The 20,034-nt window shown below is 41.9% G+C and overlaps 1 protein-coding gene across 1 annotated transcript; it reads left to right on the top strand.

Moving 5' to 3' along the window:
- The first annotated feature begins 6,306 nt into the window (after positions 1–6,306).
- ctbs (chitobiase, di-N-acetyl-) lies at positions 6,307–19,791 on the top strand. The gene is made up of 7 exons (XM_064990553.1): positions 6,307–6,536; positions 8,046–8,184; positions 15,079–15,287; positions 15,849–16,020; positions 16,180–16,277; positions 18,788–18,949; positions 19,255–19,791. The coding sequence occupies exons 1-7, from the start codon at positions 6,426–6,428 to the stop codon at positions 19,456–19,458; spliced, it is 1,095 nt and encodes a 364-aa protein (XP_064846625.1). The 5' UTR covers positions 6,307–6,425; the 3' UTR covers positions 19,459–19,791.
- The last annotated feature ends 243 nt before the right edge of the window (positions 19,792–20,034 follow it).

Below are 20,034 nucleotides of genomic sequence, written 5' to 3'. Positions count from 1 at the left end.
TTTTTACGTGTTATTTCTTACATTGGTACCCCAGGTCATCTTAGGTTTCATTACATACAGTCGAGAAGAACTACTGAATATAAGAGCAGCGTCAACTCACCATCAGTACAACCAAGAATATGACTTTCCCAGAGCGGATCCTGTGTTCTGCCTTTCACCCAGGACAACGGAATGGATCCCAGCCTGCGACCCAAAAAAACGACTTGGTAAAAGAGGAAAACGAAGCGGTCTTCTGGTCAGGCTCTGGAGACGGGCACATCGCGCACCACTCCCTAGCATACTACTTGCCAATGTCCAGTCTTGCCAATGTCCAAGGTTGATGAAATCCGAGCAAGGGTAGCATTCCAGAGGGACATCAGAGACTGTAACGTTCTTTGCTTCACGGAAACATGGCTCACTGGAGAGACGCTATCGGAGACGGTGCAGCCAGCTGGTTTCTCCACGCATCGCGCCGACAGAAACAAACATCTTTCTGGTAAGAAGAGGGGCGGGGGCGTATGCTTTATGGTTAACGAGACGTGGTGTGGTCACAACAACATACAGGAACTCAAGTCCTTCTGTTCACCTGATTTAGAATTCCTCACAATCAAATGTCAACCACATTATCTACCAAGGGAATTCTATTCGATTATAATCACAGCCGTATATATTCCCCCCCAAGCAGACACATGGATGGCTCTGAACGAACTTTATTTGATTCTTTGCAAACTGGAATCCACATATCCTGAGGCTGCATTCATTGTAGCTGGGGATTTTAACAAGGCAAATCTGAAAACAAGACACCCTAAACTGTATCAGCATATCGATTGCGCAACCAGGGCTGGCAAAACCTTGGATCATTGCTATTCTAACTTCCGCGACGCATATAAGGCCCTCCCCCGCTCTCCTTTCAGAAAAGCTGACCATGACTCCATTTTGTTGCTCCCTGCCGACAGACAGAAGCTAAAACAAGAAGCTCCCGCGCTGAGGTCTGTTCAACGCTGGTCCGACCAATCTGATTCCACACTCCAAGACTGCTTCCATCACGTGGACTGGGATATGTTTCGTATTGTCAAACAACACCATTGACGAATACGCTGATTCGGTGAGCGAGTTCATTAGAACGTGCGTTGAAGATGTCATTCCCATAGCAACGATTAAAACATTCCCAAACCAGAAACCGTGGATTGATGGCAGCATTCGTGTGAAACTGAAAGCGCGAACCACTGATTTTAATCAGGGCAAGGTGAGCGGAAACATGACCGAATACAAACAGTGTAGCTATTCCCTCCGCAAGGCAATCAAATAAGCTAAGCGTCAGTATAGAGACAAAGTAGAATCGCAATTCAACGGCTCAGACACAAGTGGTATGTGGCAGGGTCTACAGTCAATCACGGATTACAAAAAGAAAACCAGCACAGTCACGGACCAGGATGTCTTGCTCCCAGGCAGACTAAATAACTTTTTTGCCCGCTTTGAGGAAAATACAGTGCCACTGACATGGCCCGCAACCAAAACATGCGGACTCTCCTTCACTACAGACGAGGTGAGTAAAACATTTACACGTGCTAACCCTCGCAAGGCTGCAGGCCCAGACGGCATCCCCAGCCGCGCCCTCAGAGCATGCGCAGACCAGCTGGCTGGTGTGTTTACGGACATATTCAATCAATCCCTATCCCAGTATGCTGTTCCCACATGCTTCAAGAGGGCCACCATTGTTCCTGTTCCCAAAAAAGCTAAGGTAACTGAGCTAAACGACTACCGCCCCGTAGCACTCACTTCAGTCATCATGAAGTGCTTTGAGAGACTAGTTAAGGACCATATCACCTCCACTCTACCTGACACCCTAGGACTTCAGCAAACAGCAGAGGGAACACCCCCCTATCCACATCGATGGAACAGTAGTGGAGAGGGTAGTAGGTTTTAAGATCCTCGGCGTACACATCACAGACAAACTGAATTGGTCCACCCACACAGACAGCATCGTGAAGAAGGCGCAGCAGCGCCTCTTCAACCTCAGGAGGCTGAAGAAATTCGGCTTGTCACCAAAAGCACTCACAAACTTCTACAGATGCAAAATTGAGATCATCCTGGCGGGCTGTATCACCGCCTGGTACGGCAACTGCTCCGCCCTCAACCGTAAGGCTCTCCAGAGGGTAGTGAGGTCTGCACAACGCATCACCGGGGGCAAACTACCTGCCTTCCAGGACACCTACACAACCCGATGTAACAGGAAGGCCATAAAGATCATCAAGGACATCAACCACCCGAGCCACTGCCTGTTCACCCCGCTATCATCCAGAAGGCGAGGACAGTACAGGTGCATCAAAGCTGGGACCGAGACACTGAAAAACAGCTTCTATCTCAAGGCCATCAGACTGTTAAACAGCCACCACTAACATTGAGTGGCTGCTGCCAACACACTGACACTGACTCAACTCCAGCCACTTTAATAATGGGAATTGATGGGAAATGATGTAAATATATCACTAGCCACTTTAAACAATGCTACTTAATATAATGTTTACATACCCTACATTATTCATCTCATATGTATATGTATATACTGTACTCTATCATCTACTGCATCTTTATGTAATACATGTATCACTAGCCTCTTTAAACTATGCCACTTTGTTTACATACCCTACATCACTCATCTCATATGTATATACTGTACTCAATACCATCTACTGCATCTTGCCTTTATGTACATATTCTTTATCCCTTTACACTTGTGTGTATAAGGTAGTAGTTTTGGAATTGTTAGGTTAGATTATTCGTTGGTTATTACTGCATTGTCGGAACTAGAAGCACAAGCATTTCGCTACACGCGCATTAACATCTGCTAACCATGTGTATGTGACAAATAAAATTTGATTTGGAAAGCTATGATTTTCCGAGTTGGGCACTGGTTAAAGGTGTCAACTCTAGCGTCTCGTTGCACATAGAGGCTGTGTGGTTTAGGGATAACATGCCATGAGTGGTAGACGCACGTTGCTTGACCCAAATTATATACTGAAAGGAGGAAAACGGAAAGAAGGAAGAAAGCCTATCGGTAGTATTGTTGTTTTGATGAAGTGGTTCTCCCGATGTGTTAAAACTTGGGCATGTGAGATATGGGGTGAGACCGTTTGAACAGAAGCCGTATGTATAGTGTTACAATTGTAAAAAGTTCGGACACGTGGCAAGTGTTTGTCGAAGGAATAACTAGGTCATAGTTGAAGAGTCGCTGTAATTGTGATGGAAATCACGTTTCTGTAAGGATGAAGGAGGTATCAGTAAATCAGAGCTATCCAGCAGGTCTCCTATGTGGAGCCAATGAAAATAGGTGGTCTAAAGTGGTCTAAGGCACTGCATCTCTCATGCTTGATGCGTCACTACAGACCCGGCTGTTTCACAACTGGCCGTGATCGGGTGTCCTATAGGGTGGCGCACAATTGGCCCAGTGTCGTCCAGGTTAGGGGAGGGTTTGCCCGGGGATGGCCGTCATTGTAAATAAGAATTTGTTCTTAACTTGACTTTTCTAGTTAAATGAAAGTTAAATAAAAAAGAAGGATCCCGACACACAGTGAAGAAGGTGTTTATAGCATAACTGATTAATTGCACTAGTCAAACTTATAAAAAATCTAAGAAGCTCGGCATCATTGTGAAGGCGGCAAAATGCTGTATCTCCAGGACTTTACAGAGGACTTTACATCCAAAAATGTTACAAGGAATACTGAATGAAGAGGTTCCCCTGTCCCAGGTTCCTGAACGTGTGTAGGGGTCTGAATAGAGATTTAAATCAGCCTGAATGAGTGCAGTTTTAGTTTACTTTTGAATAGTATAAGTATATTTTTCACTTTCCCCTATTATTTTACTAAAGTCTTCACCCCATCCAGTAGGTGGCAGCATGCACCTATAACATTTTTTGCAGACTACAATAATACCATATAAGAACAAGAAGAAGAATAAGGAGGAGGAACGGAACAGAACAGAGAAAAAAAGCAAGTATTGGTAAGAGCCCTTTACTTGTGCTTGATCCGAAAATGTGGTCGGAGGCGCCGTATGGATGGTGTGACGCAATTGTGAAGCCTCCGGAGGCAAGCAGTGGCCAAATTGAGATCAGTACCGCATCGCCATTCGCCTCTCAAATTTTGTAACAATGCGGAGGGTTCAGTATAGCTCCGCATATACATTATTTGTTGACGGTAGGTGAGGGCAGGTCCTGTATAAACACAAACTCTCTTCCTTCACAACAACTTTGTGCTGCTCGGCGAAGCGCAATAAGTATGAATGCCCTGACTTCTGCAGACAATATCACCTTAAATGCTGCACGACCAATGCAGACGGTGGATTGACCATGCAGCACCAATCTGAGATACCTACAGCAGCCCTCATCCCCCACATATAACACCCGTTCTGCCAGTCACATTCTGTTGAACGTCCCCAAACAGTGGCGACCCGTCATTGTGGGGCAGAGCCCCGCATTTGAAGCTAAAAATAAATACACTTTTTTTTTTTACTTTTGTAAAGTGGCTGTTCCACTGATGTCAGAAGGTGAATTCACCAATTTGTAAGTCGCTCTGGATAAGAGCGTCTGCTAAATGACTTAAATGTAAATGTAAATGTTTTTAATTGTGGGGGGGGTTGCCTGTTTTGCATGTTATTTTGGCATTAATATGTGTCACATATCAGTTTGCAAACAATTTAAAAGATAAATAAATAATAATTGAGTTAATAAAGCCACATAAAAACATGGTCTCTTTTTTGCTTTCTTGAGTAAGGCAGCTCCAAAATGCAGGTGCTACAGCCTAGCTTGGTGCATTCTTTGGTGGTTGGGCAGCCAGTGGAAAAATACGGAGCATAAGGGTTGGTAATGTTCTCTTGTTGTGCCGTGATTGGCTCAGTGTTCTGTCATTCATGGAGACACTAACTTCACCGCCAAATCTAGGGGTAGAGCTCGATAATTCAAGCCCCTTGGGTGCTGCCATAGAGTTACATTAGAAGTGCCCATCCTAGAAGGTTCAAAGTTATTGGCCATAGATAAAATAACATCAAATCATGTTATATCTACAGTAGCTTTGATTAGACTGATCATGTCAACATTATACTTTCAAAATCTTAGCTGGCAGCCATCATCATGAAGTCGACAATCTACTGGCAAATCCTTTTTAAACCCTTGTCATATGAAGAGAAATAATGGAGAAATTATTGATAAAACTTATCGGTGCTCATTGGCCATTGGACATAAAGATTACACAACACGTTGGATATCGCAAATTCAACAATGAAGTAAGCAGTGGCTAACTGCAAGCACTGCAAAGCAATCACTAGCCTGCTATTCAGTGGAGTGGCTGTGTGGTCCCAAGTCTCGGTTTAAGGGTCTCTTTTTCAAGCTTAAAATTATACAAATGATTCCAGGCTGTATCACAACCGGCCCGTGATTGGGAGTCCCATAGGGCGGCGCACAATTGGCCCTGCGTCGTCCGGGGTTCGCCGTCATTGTAAATAAGACTTTGTTCTTAACTGACTTGCCTAGTTAAATAAAGGTTAAATATATATATTTTTAATTAATTCAACATTGGCCAATCTAGCATTATTTCTCCCATGCTCAAAACAACTGTTAACTCGGAACTGGGACATCTGACTTCAGTGAGTTCAAAACAACTGGGAACCCAGGAAAAAACTAGCTCCTACTGGGAAAATACGTTTTGAATGGTCATCCGATTTGGAATTGTTGTTGTTTTTCCGAGTTCCCAGTTGTCTTGAAAGCACCATAAATCCAGGGAATGCCAGACTGGAACGAGCTGCCAAAAAAACACTAAAATTGGACAGTTTTATCCTCATCTCTTCATTCAAAGACTCAATCATGGACACTCTTACTGACAGTTGTGGCTGCTTTGTGTGATGTATTGTTGTCTCTACCTCCTTTGTGCTGTTGTCTGTGCCCAATAATGTTTGTACCATGTTCTGTGCTACTACCATATTTTCATGTGGTGCTGCCATGCTATGTTGTTGTCTTAGGTCTCTCTTTATGTAGTGTTGTTGTGTCTCTCTTGTCATGATGTGTGTTTTGTCCTATATTTACATTTTTAATCCCAGCCCCCATTCCCGCAGGAAGCCTTTTGGTAGGCCTTCGTTGTAAATAAGAACTTGGTCTGAACTGACTTGCCTAGCTAACTAAAGGTTAAGTAAAAAAAAAAAAATCAAATAAAAGCCACGCAAAACGTCCTTGTGTGACAACAAATGTGCCCAATTAGCTGATTCGCTTGACATGCGCCCACTTTCAGAGCCACTCCATGTATGCATAGCATTTAGCCATGACGCTATCGTCATGTGATACTAGATATATCACGCTAAGCAACGTAAGACCTTCCGTCGAAGAGATATTGACGCGCAAAACTCCGGATATCTAACCAAAAAACTATTTAGTGCGAAACCTTACCCAACTGTTGTCAACAATGTGGCTGTTTTTGTTTCTGACGCTGGTTAGCGTATGTTGCAAGGCAGAAGTTTGTCCATGCGAGATCCAGGAACTCTGTCAACAAATTCGCGATGAGAAGGACTTTGAGGTAACGTTAGCATGACCGGTTTAGCAGAAATGTAGCCCGCCATGCTGCTGTTAAAACAGGGTAGCATAAACGATGGAACTACTTGAGAGTTTAGGCTGACAGCCCATAAAATGTGACACTAAACCCTAACATTTGGGTGAAGTCGTGGGTGAGCGTACACTGACAAACTAGGCTAATGGCTAGGCCCCGACATTTTTGAGATAGCTCTTACAAAACATAAAGTGGATGGTTGTGTACACATTTTACTGCAAGTGGTTAAATTGATAGATATTGTGACATACACCCTAAACGCAAAAAGTGCAGAATAACGACTGGCTGGAGGGATGGGCCGCATACATTTGTGTCATCCAATATTGCAAGCTCTACTATTGTTACAATTCGTAATACAAGTAGTCCGTTGTCAGTTTTACATACCCTAATGCAGATTGTTTGTATCGTAATGCATCTTGGAAATATAGAATTGTAAACACATACAATAGGTGGACACGACAACTATGAATATTGATGATAAATGTAAGCTTCTTTTTTTTATAGATGATTAATAGCCGTAGTCACAAACCACACTTGCTCTCATTCAGTGCTATATCGTCCTGCCTGACAAATGCATAATGTTGAAAATGTGTTTAATGTTGTGTCTTGTGTAATCTGCTCTAAATGGGTTTAGACATTGGAATTTGATTTTGTTGGGGGTCCAAGTTTCCTTGAATGATGTTGTATATTTAGCCCTACTGTTGTAATTAAGTCAGGTCCACCACAGATTATATTTGGGACCACCATGGATTTAGCTTCAAATCCAATATTGTGTCTAAAATCCAATAAGTCAAATGTTATTGGTTGCATAAACATATTTAGCAGATTTTATTGCGGGTGTAGGAACACAAGCATTTCGCTATCTCCAACATTGTAGTAATATTTAACAATTCACAAGAATGGAATTAATTCATATATAATATTAGGATGAGGAATGTCGGAGTCTGGAGTATAAATACGGTATGTAAATGTGATGGGATGTATAGACATTATGGACGCTGTGGATAGAATATTGTGTATATATACAGCAATAGTTGAATAGGATGGCCTTGACACTACAGTGGGGCAAAAAAGTATTTTGTCAGCCACCAAAAGTTCTCCCACTTAAAAAGATGAGGCCTGGAATTTTCATCATAGGTACACTTCAACTATGACAGACAAAATGAGGAAAAAAAATCCAGAAAATCACTAGGATTTTTAATTAATTTATTTGCAAATTATGGTGGAAAATAAGTATTTGGTCAATAATAAAAGTTTATCTCAATACTTTGTTATATACCCTTTGTTGGCAATGACAGAGGTCAAACGTTTTCTGAAATCAGAAAAACATTATTATTAAAGTGACCAGTATTGATTCATTTGATATGAATGAAATCGTGAAAATATGTTTGTCTAGCCTAGATTCAGTAAAAACAAAAGTAGTTGACACGACAAGAGGCTTTAGAATTCATCACCTGCCACTGGTCTCTTTGCTTTCAGGTGTTTGTGTTTGATGTGGGCAAGAAAGCATGGAAGTCATATGATTGGGGAAAAGTGACAACTGTTGCTGCATTTGGGAAATATGATGCTGAACTCATGTGCCACGCCCACTCAAAAGGAGCACGGCTTGTCCTGAAAGGTAAGGTTAGGCATCTCAACTAGAGGTCGACCGATTAATCGAAATGGCTAATTTAATTAGGACCGATTCAAGTTTTCAAAGAAATCGGTATTTTTGGACACCGATTTGGCCGATTTTAAAATAAAATTAAAAATAATATATATATATTTTATTTTTTATTAACACCTTTTATTTAATCTTTATTTAACTAGTCACTTGTCTAGGAACGGTGGGTTAACTGCCTCGTTCAGGGGCAGAACGACAGATTTTCACCTTGTCAGCTCGTGGGATTCAATCTTGCAACCGTACAGTTAACTAGTCCAACACTATAACCACCTGCCTCTCGTTGCACTCCACAAGGAGACTGCCTGTTACGCGAATGCAGTAAAAAACAATCAATCATAATCACTAGTTAACGACACATGGTTGATGATATTACTAGTTTATCTAGCGTGTCCTGCGTTGCATATAATCTGACTGAGCATACAAGTATTTCACTGAGCGGTGGTAGGCAGCAGCAGGCTCGTAAACATTAATTCAAACAGCACTTTAGTGCATTTTGCCAGCAGCTCTTCGTTGTGCGTCAAGCATTGCGCTGTTTATGACTTCAAGCCTATCAACTCCCGACATGAACCTGGTGTAACCAATGTGAAATGGCTAGCTAGTTAGCGGGGTGCACGCTAATAGCGTTTCAAATGTCACTCGCTCTGAGACTTGGAGTGGTTGTTCCCCTTGCTCTGCATGGGTAACGCTGCTTCAAGGGTGGCTGTTGTCGATGTGTTCCTGGTTCGAGCCGAGGTAGGGGTGAGGAGAGGGACGGAAGCTATACTGTTACACTGGCAATACTAAAGTGCCTATAAGAACATCCAATAGTCAAAGGTATATGAAATACAAATGACATAGAGAGAAATAGTCCTATAATTACTACAACCTAAAAATTCTTAACTGCGATTATTGAAGACTCATGTTAAAAGGAACCACCAGCTTTCATATGTTCTCGTGTTCTGAGCAAGGAACTTGGAACTTAAACGTTAGCTTTCTTACATGGCACATATTGCACTTTTACTTTCTTCTCCAACACTTTGTTTTTGCATTATTTAAACCAAATTGAACGTTTCATTATTTGAGGCTAAATTGATTTTATTGATGTATTATATTAAGTTAAAATAAGTGTTTATTCAGTATTGTTGTAATTGTCATTATTACAAAAAAAAATAAACTGATTTTAATCGGTATCAGCATTTTTGGTCCTCCAATAATCGGTATCGGTGTTGAAAAATCATAATCGGCCGACCTCTCATCTCAACCATATGCCAGTGTGCACTTGATCACCTCCATACATGGATTTGAAAGGATATTACTGGTATTTGAAAACAACCTCGCCCAGGCTTCCTCAACTGGCAGCCCAGTGATTTTATTTGGTTCCCCAAGTTTTCTGGGCAAAAAAATTGTAATTATTTTTATTGTTGGACATAATACAGTGAACACCAGCAAATCAGCTCCAATTCATATACAGTGCATTCGGAAAGTATTCAGACCCTTTTTCCCACATTTTGTTGCCTTTGTTACCACTCAGGGATAACACCATGAGGCCAATGGTGACTTTAAAACAATTCAAGAGTTGAATGGCTGTGATAAGAGAGAAGTGGGGATGGATCATTAACATTGTAGTTATGACAGTCATTTCACTCTAGTCATAACTACAGAGTGAAATGACAGAGTGAAAAGAAGGAAGCCGGTACAGAATAAAAATATTAAAAAACATGCATCCTGTTTGCAATAAGGCACTAAAGTAATACTGGCAAAGAAAGTAATGTTTTGAATACAAAGTCTTATGTTTGGGGAAAATCCAACACATTACTGAGTGTACCACACTTCATATTTTCAAACATAGTGGTGGCTGCATCGTTATGTGTATGCTTGTCATCGGCATGGACTAGAGTTTTATAGGATAAAAAGAAACAGAATAGACCTAAGTGTAAGGATGTAATTATTGGAGGACATCAATAAAAGGGAACCAGTGTTTTGGTTTATTGAGTGTGGCTTGTGACACAGTATCTTGGTTTATTGACTCTTCAGTTTTCATGAACTCTGTTGTTCAGCTTTGTTTTATGAATAGAAAGTTTGGAGTTGGTAATAATTGTAATCACAATACTGTGGGTCCCTTTTTACACAAAATAAACTTATTTTCAAAATTGCAACCAAATGTATGTTTTATTGTATACAAATATGCATACTTTTTGTAGCACAGAAAATAGACACCAAGAAAATATTTAACCAAAATCCTCTACACCGAGTGTGACTTAACCTATAGAACCGGTTCCATAAACCATACAAAAAAATATTATTTTGCTTTAGCAAAAATCATTTCAATCTCTTTCCTTTACAGACGAAATATAGAAAATAACTTTATGACAGTAAAATTCCCTCTTTAAGACCTTAATCCACATAAACAAACATTTGTTAAGAAAAACAAAATACTACAAATTAACTCCTTTTAGACAGTACTGACTTGTCACAGCAAAACTTGTGAGCACCAAAACTGTCAATGTCACCTCAAGCCCACTTGATCACTTTATGGCTATTAACAATGTCCGTCCTTTAATGAGAATGTTCTTCTCTTAGTCACTACAAACATTAATTTGGGAGTTCCAGAGTGGCGCAGCGGTCTAAGGCACTGCATCTCAGTGCAAGAGGCGTCACTACAGTCCCTAGTTCGAATCCAGGCTGTATCACATTCGGCCGTGATTTGGAGTCCCATAGGGCGGCGCTCAGCGTCGTCCGGGGTAGGCCGTCATTGTAAATAATCATTTGTTCTTAACTGACTTGCCTAGTTAAATAAAGGTTGTCCCTTGACAACTTTTAGGGTCCCTTCAAAGTGCTGCTAGCAGTTAGCTATTGTTTTAGCATTAGCTAGTATCTTCATGTTACTAGAATTTTCTTAGTATATCAAATCCAATCCTCTCCAAATAGCATTAGTTACAGTACCAGTCAAAAGTTTGGATACACCTACTTATTCAAGGGTTTTTCTATATTTTTTACTTTTTTCTACATTGTAGAATAATAGTGAAGACATCAACTATGAAATTACACATGGAATCATGTCGTAACCAAAAAAGTGTTTAACTTTTCTTATATTTGAGATTCTTCAAAGTAGGCACCCTTTGACTTGACAGCTGTGGTAGCAATTCTATAGGAAGAGAGAATGTAGATTCTTTCAAGCAACACTTTATTATAAGATTTGCAAAAATGGAGAATCAACTATCCACTCAACAGTGCATAGTTGAAGAGCTCAACGAACAGTGCCGATTCAATGCTTTTATAGAGAAGCACATCATTTTTGTATAGGTGGCAGTCAGCAGATACTGTGTGAAAGGCAATTAGTCTGTGCAGATTTAAGATGGCATGAGGTTGATAGCCCGAGGGCTCAACCGTATCACTGCATTCACAACAACAAATACTATATTGTGCTCCTTTCTGCAAATTACTGTAGATGGTAAACCCACGGGATGTCACATCTTGCGGTCGCACACAAACGGACCGTGGCTGTACGCGCAGTCTTATTACTAAGTCCCACAAAGACAAGTTTGTATCAGGTTAGAAAAAACACGTATAACAAGACAATTCTTTAACCAGTAAAACATGGGCTAACATGAATTTTTTTTAATTTTCCACAACACAGCTTTGTACACTCTTTGCATTCTCTCAACCAGCTCCGTGAGGTAGTCACCTGGAATGCATTTCAATTAACAGGTGTGCCTTGTGAAGTTCATTTGTGGAATTTATTTTCTTAATGCGTTTGTGCCAATCTGTTGTGTTGTGACTAGGTAGGGGTGGTATACAGAAGATTTCCCTATTTGGTTAAAGACCAAGTCCATATTATGGCAAGAACAGCTGAAATAAGCAAAGAGAAACAGCAGTCCACTATAAGACATGAAGGCCAGTCAATCTGAAAATTTCAAGAACTTTGAAAGTTTCTTCAAGTGCAGTCGCAAAAACCATCGAGCGCTTTGATGAAACTGGCTCTCACGATAAAACCATCAAACGCTGTGATGAAACTGTCTCTCATGAGGACCGCCACATGAATGGAAGACCAAGAGTTACCTCTGCTGCAGAGGATACTGCATCTCAGATTGCAGCCCGAGTAAATGCTTCAGAGTTCAAGTAATAGACACATCTCAACAAGAAGAGACTTACTTGGTCCATCTCAACATCATCTGTTCAGAGGAGACCTTCATGGTCGAAAGCACTACCAAAAGGACACCAATAATAAGAAGAGACTTACTTGGTCCAAGAAACATAAGCAATGGACATTAGACCGGTGAAAATCTGTCCTTTGGTCTGAGTCCAAATTTGAGATTTTTGGTTCCAACCGTTGTGTCTTTGTGACGGAGAGTAGGTGAACAGATTATCTCCACATTACCTCCGCGTTCCCACCGTGAAGCGTGGGGGTGCTTTGCTGGTGACAATGTCTATTTTGAATTCAAGACACACTTGACCAGCATGGATACCACAGCATTCTGCAGTGATACGCCATTTCATCCAGTTTGCACTTAGTGGGATTATCAACAGGACAATGACCCCCCCCCCCTCTCCCTCCAGGCTGTGTAAGGGCTATTTAACCAAGAAGGAGAGCGATGGAGTGCTGCATCAGATGACCTGGACTCCACAATCACCCGACCTCAACCCAATTGAGATGGTTTGGGATGAGTTGGACCGGGGAGTGAAGGAAAAGCAGCCAACAAGTGCTCAGCATATGTGAACCTTGAGAGAATGCCAAGAGTGTGCAAAGCCATCATCAAGGCAAAGGGAGGCCACTTTGAAGAATCTCAAATATAAATATACACAGCTCAAAAAAATAAAGGGAACACTAAAATAACACATCCTAGATCTGAATGAATGAAATATTCTTAATAAATACTTTTTTCTTTACATAGTTGAACGTGCTGACAACAAAATCACACAGATTATCAATGGAAATCAAATTTATCAACCCATGGAGGTCTGGATTTGGAGTCAAACTCAAAATTAAAGTGGAAAACCACACTACAGGCTGATCCAACTTTGATGTCCTTAAAACAAGTCAAAATGAGGCTCAGTAGTGTGTGTGGCCTCCACGTGCCTGTATGACCTCCCTAGAACGCCTGGGCCTGCTCTTGATGAGGTGGCAGATGGTCTCCTGAGGGATCTCCTCCCAGACCTGGACTAAAGCATCCGCCAACTCCTGGACAGTCTGTGGTGCAACGTGGCGTTGGTGGATGGAGCGAGACATGATGTCCCAGATGTGCTCAATTGGATTCAGGTCTGGGGAACGGGCGGGCCAGTCCATAGCATCAATGCCTTCCTCTTGCAGGAACTGCTGACACACTCCAGCCACATGAGGTCTAGCATTGTCTTGCATTAGGAGGAACCCAGGGCCAACCACACCAGCATATGGTCTCACAAGGGGTCTGAGGATCTCATCTCGGTACCTAATGGCAGTCAGGCTACCTCTGGCGAGCACATGGAGGGCTGTGCGGCCCCCCAAAGAAATGCCACCACACACCATGACTGACCCACCGCCAAACCGTTCATGCTGGAGGATGTTGCAGGCAGCAGAACGTTCTCCACGGTGTCTCCAGACTGTCATGGCTGTCATGTGCTCAGTGTGAACCTGCTTTCATCTGTGATGAGCACAAGGCGCCAGTGGCGAATTTGCAATCTTGGTGTTCTCTGGCAAACGCCAAACGTCCTGCACGGTGTTGGGCTGTAAGCACAACCCCCACCTGTGGACATCGGGACCTCATACCACCCTCATGGAGTCTGTTTCGGACCGTTTGAGCAGACACATGCACATTTGTGGCCTGCTGGAGGTCATTTTGCAGGGCTCTGGCAGTGCTCCTCCTTGCACAAAGGCGGAGGTAGCGGTCCTGCTGCTGGGTTGTTGCCCTCCTACGGCCTCCTCCACGTCTCCTGATGTACTGGCCTGTCTCCTGGTAGCGCCTCCATGCTCTGGACACTACGCTGACAGACACAGCAAACCTTCTTGCCACAGCTCGCATTGATGTGCCATCCTGGATGAGCTGCACTACCTGAGCCACTTGTGTGGGTTGTAGACTCCGTCTCATGCTACCACTAGAGTGAAAGCACCGCCAAAATTCAAAAGTGACCAAAACATCAGCCAGGAAGCATAGGAACTGAGAAGTGGTCTCTGGTCACCACCTGCAGAACCACTCCTTTATTGGGGGTGTCTTGCTAATTACCTATAATTTCCACCTGTTGTCTATTACATTTGCACAACAGCATGTGAAATGTATTGTCAATCAGTGTTGCTTCCTAAGTGGAGAGTTTGATTTCACAGAAGTGTGATTGACTTGGAGTGACATTGTGTTGTTTAAGTGTTCCCTTTATTTTTTTGAGCAGTGTATTTTGATTTGTTTAACACCTTTTTTGGTTACCACATGATTCAGTATGTTATTTCATAGTGTTGATCTCTTCACTATTATTCTACAATGTAGAAAATAGTAAAAATAGAGAAACACTTGAATTAGTAGGTGTGTCCAAACTTGTGACTGGTTCTGTACATTCTACACGATTCTGTGCTTCCAACTTTGTGGCAACAGTTTGGGGAAGAGCCCTGACCTTAACCCCATCGAACACCTTTGGGATGAATTGGAATGCCTTCTGCGAGCCAGGCCTAATCAGAATTGAGTGATGTCCCTCAACTACAAAATTAGCCATATTGGGAAAAAAATGATTACAAAAAAATAGCTTTTGCCTTTAAATTGCTTCTTGCAATAGTCATTTGGAACATTGTGGTAAAATTGACATTTGAATTCATCAAAATATTTCTATATATCGGCTTGCCCTAGATGAGCCTTCCATGTGCTCTAATCCTAAATGCATTTTTCAGTGTTGTATATTTCTTTACTGTAGGTGATGTGTCTATCCCTGAAATGGTGGACCCTGCCAACAGGACAGCATGGATCACAAGCAAAGTGGACTTGGCAAAGAGGCAGTTTATGGATGGCATCAACATAGACATTGAGCAAGAGGTGGCCGACTCCTCCCCAGAGTACTACACCTTGACAGCACTCGTCAAAGAGACCACTGAGGCCTTTCATAGAGAGATCCCAGGTTCCCAGGTGAATACAATAATGTATCCTAGTCATGCCAGACCAATAACTTGGGGTGTAGGGGATATGTTGGCGTGTAGGCTAATTACGCTCTGATTCACGAATGAAAGCGGGCCACATTCACAATTTTGGTTAAAAGTAAATTGATTAATCCAACCTTACAATCTGCATACTTAAGCTTTTTTGGGTGTCACAACTGAAAACACTCATTAGGCACCAAACAGAAGAAAATGAACTGAAACAGGAAGGGACTACATGAAATTCTCCAATAAGAAACACTTTTTGTTTTACTACGATGTGCCCTAATGCAGGGGTTTTCAAACCTCTCCTTGGGGACCCCCAGCCATTCCATGTATTTGAACTATTCCAGAGTTTGCACACCTTATTCAACTTGTCAACTAATTATCAAACCTTTGATTAGGTTTACCAGATGATCTAGTTCAGGGCTACAACAATAGTGTGGACTGTCTGGGGGTACCAGATGAGATATTTCAAAACCACTGCCCTAATGAATAGGACCCAGCTTCCTCCGTGCCCTTAACTTACCCTCTTCTCCTGACTCGTTCTCAGGTGTCATTTGATGTTGCCTGGTCGCCCAAGTGTATAGACGGGCGCTGCTACGACTACGCCGCCATTGCCGAGTCCTGCGACCTGCTATTTGTGATGTCATATGATGAACAGAGTCAAATATGGGGCGATTGTGTTGCGATGGCAAATGCTCCATTCAATCAGACACAGTCAGGTAAGTAATTTGTGGAGAAGGACCTCGAGAAGCCCAAACCAGAAGCCATTTTATTGCAGTTATTTGACTTAAAGCTGAAAACTACGGATCCCTAGCCACTACTTGTCATGCTGAACAGACTAATTCTAACCTGCTATGGCTTTCTGTCTTTTATTCCAGCGTATGACCAATATTTGGCGATGAAGATAGATCCAAAGAAGCTTGTGATGGGAGTACCATGGTATGGCTATGATTACCCTTGTCTCGACTTCTCCCAGGTGAATACTCCAAAATTGAACTTCTCAACTTTACTGGAGTGTATGCCCTGTTAGTTTACACTATCAATGTTTCCCTCTACTGTGGGGATTATGATCAAATCAACATATTAGCCACTTTTCAATGCACAATACCGTAACAAATCCAACTATGCAAGACAGTCTGTGATTTTGGCAGAGCGCATCATCTGAGGATGCTATTGCATTCACAGGCACGAGCGATCGCAAGTAGATGCGCTTGTTTTTGAGATCAGGGCCTCATGTAGCCACGTGTGCACATGTATTCATTCTTTGCTAGTTAGTGAGGTTATTAGCCCAGTTATACCTTATTTCTGGTCAGCAATGGGGAGTGATTGCTTCCTACAAGAGCACAAAACATGTACATTTCTAGCCATCTTTGAAAATTGAGTCAGGTAAATAGCTTTTTTATGTCTTAAAGAGGCAGTGTTATATTTCGAGACAAACTTGAATAATCTTAGAAGCCGATAGGTAGAGGGTAGCATACATTTTGTCAGGATGTTCTCTAAAGTCTCATGGATTGTAGACCTACATTGAACACGTTGGATGCTACTTACTGTAGGCTGTATCATGGAACAGTTTATTTCAATAGCTATTTCCGTGTTAAAATATTACAGGATGCATTTTCTCTGTTTTTGATGTTAGGCTACTCTGGTAGACCTACATTATGATCAAATAGCCACAGTAGCCTTCTTGGCCACTGTTAAAATGTTCAACTTAAAGCAGGTACAGCCTCAGTGTTCACAGTAAACACGTGCCAGAAGTTGCACAGAATGCACTTTCAAGTTTGTGCTTAGTGCCCTCAGTATTTACACCCCTTGGCTTTTTTTTTTGTTACAGCCTGAATTTAAAAATAATTCCATGTAGTTTTTTTTTGTCACTGGCTACACAATACCCCTTAATGTCAAAGTGGAATTAGTGCATTCGAAAAGTATTCAGACCCCTTCCCTTTTTCCACATTGTTCGGTTACAGCCTTATTCTAAAATGGATTAAATAAACTAAATCCCTCATCAATCTACACACAATACCTCATGACAAATTAAAAAAGTGTTAGCTAATATAGGTATTCAGACCCTTTGTTATGAGACTTAAAATTGAGCTCCAGTGCATCCTATTACCATTGATCATCCTTGAGATGTTTTTACAACTTGATTGGTGTCCACCTGTGGTAAATTCAATTGATTGGACATGATTTGGAAAGGTGCACACCTGTCTATCATTCTTAAATGGAAGAAGTTTCGGAACCACCAAGCCTCTTCCTAGAGCTGGCCACCAGGCCAAACTGAGCAGTCGGGGGAGCTGGTTACTCTGACAGAGCTCCAGAGTTTCTCTGTGGAGATGGTTGTCCTTCTGGAAGGTTCTCCCAACCATCTCTGCAGCACTCCACCAATCAGGCCTTTATGGTAGTGGTCCTCGCAAAGATGGGTACCTATTGGTAGATAGGTAAAATCTAAAATAAAGTCATTTTCAGTGTTGTGAAGGCATTAATAACGCTTTGGATGGTTTATTAATACGTTGCTGGAGAGGAATGAAACCACACCGGGTTTCCAACAGAGTTTTCAATGGCTGTAATAGGAGAATTTAGGATGGATCAACAGTGTTGTAGTCACTCACTCCACAATACTAACCTCATTGACAGAGTGGAAAGGAAGCATGTACAGAAGAGAAATATTCCAAAATATGCATCCTGTTTCCAGTAAGGCATTACCATAAAACTGCAAAAATTAACTTTGTACTAGATACAAAGCGTTATGTTTAATGCAAATCCAACATACTATACACATCATGGAGTACCACTCATCATATTTTCAAGAATGATGGTGGCTGCATGTTATGGGTATGCTTTTCTGTTTTTTACAGTAGAGCTAAGTACAGGCAAAATCCTAGAGGAAAACCTGGTTCAATCTGCTTTCCTTTCCTAGGAGCTCAGATGCAAAAATGTAATGTCCAATGTTGACAGACAAGCTGTCTTCATCAGGCTATATCAATCTGCTTTCCGACACTGGGAGACACTCACCTTTCAGCAGAACAATAACCTTACCAATCTGCTTACCAAGACGACATTGAATGTTCCTGAGTGACCTGGTTGCAGTTTTGACTTAAATCTATGGCAAGACTTAAATGGCTGTTTAGCAATAATCAACAACCAGTTTTGGCAGCCTATTTTAAAAAGAATGTGCAACTATTGTGCAATCCAGGTGTGCAAAGCTCTTAGACTCACAAAGACTCACAGCTGTAAACGTTGCCAAAGGTGATTCTAACTCAGGGGGTTGAATACTTATCTAATCAAGAGATGTATATATTTAATAATTTTCCACTTTGACAGAGTATTTCGTGTTGATCGTTGACATAAAAATGAATATTCTATGAATTTGAATCCCATTTTGTAACAACAAAATGTTGAAAAAGTCTAGTGGTGTGAACTTTCTGTAGCAGAAAAAAATTAGAGAACATCGTCCTGCTGTCTCAACTATGTGTCTTTTTCTCTAATTAGGAAGGGGTGTGCTCCTTAGCCAAGGTTCCGTTCCGGGGTGCACCTTGTAGCGATGCAGCTGGCCGTCAGATCCCTTACAGCTTTATGATGAAACAGATCAACGGCTCTCTGTCTGGCAGGCTGTGGGACGAAGTCCAGCTGGCTCCCTACTACAACTACAAGGTATGGAGACACATTGTATAGAAAGTTTGTTGAACAAGTAGCCTAAGCCCATTTGTCTGGGCTGCTGGTGGCAAATGACAACTCAACGCAAGCTGCAGCCATTTTGGGGGAAAGGCTATTTGACTGAAGTGCTGTTAGATTGAACTAACACAGTCACCTCACAACAAATGGCTTCCTCCAAATCCAATAAAACACTCTGGCTCAAGTTGAACTCTCGCCAAGGCTGCATTATCCTCCTTGTTTGCAAAGAGGGTGCCATTGTCGCTGTTGCCTCATTAGAGTTTGAACTGAACTATCATCCACAGGACCAAAGGGGACAGATCCATCAGGTGTGGTACGACGACCCAGAAAGCATTGCCCTGAAGGTGGCATATGTACGAGAGCTGGGCCTGAAGGGCACGGGAATGTGGTGCGGCAACCTCCTGGACTACAGCAACAACTCAGTTGCCCAGGAACAGAGTCGAGACATGTGGAACGCCCTCATGGGTTGCCAAGACGCTCAGTGCTGAGAAGACTGCCTTTCCATTGGATCCTCACAGCTATTTGTTGCTAGTCAATAGATGCTTTTGTTTGAGGACGGAAGTGGAACAGAGGAACCGTAACGTGTATTCCTCTTGATCTCAGGGATGCGTACTTGCACTTCTATTTCATAGTAGTTTTTTTTATTGCAATTGTAAAAACATGAGCCACTTTAGAATCCTGCCAACATAGATGATTGTCAAACACAGCATTGTGCCACTGTCTGAATCTTACAAAATAAATGTTGCTTTGCCGTATAAGCACTTAATAAATACTGTGAAATGCATATGCCAGTAGATTAAATAAATAAAAACATAAATAACTCCCAGCAAATAATACTTGTCTTTTACTCTCACGAACACTGATTTTAATTATTTATTTTTATTTATTTAACTAGGCCAAGGTTAGTGGGTTAACTGCCTGTTCAGGGGCAGAACAACAGATTTGTACCTTGTCAGCTCGGGGGTTTGAACTTGCAACCTTCCGGTTACTAGTCCAACGCTAACCACTAGGCTACCCTGTCGCCCTACAGATCGTTGTTTTGCTTGCAATGATTGGGATATGTG

This window comes from Oncorhynchus masou, chromosome 16 (assembly GCF_036934945.1).
Source record: "Oncorhynchus masou masou isolate Uvic2021 chromosome 16, UVic_Omas_1.1, whole genome shotgun sequence".
NCBI classification, from domain to species: Eukaryota; Metazoa; Chordata; class Actinopteri; order Salmoniformes; family Salmonidae; genus Oncorhynchus; species Oncorhynchus masou.
Note: the sequence above shows the minus strand (reverse complement) of the source record. Positions and strands in the feature narration are given on the sequence as shown.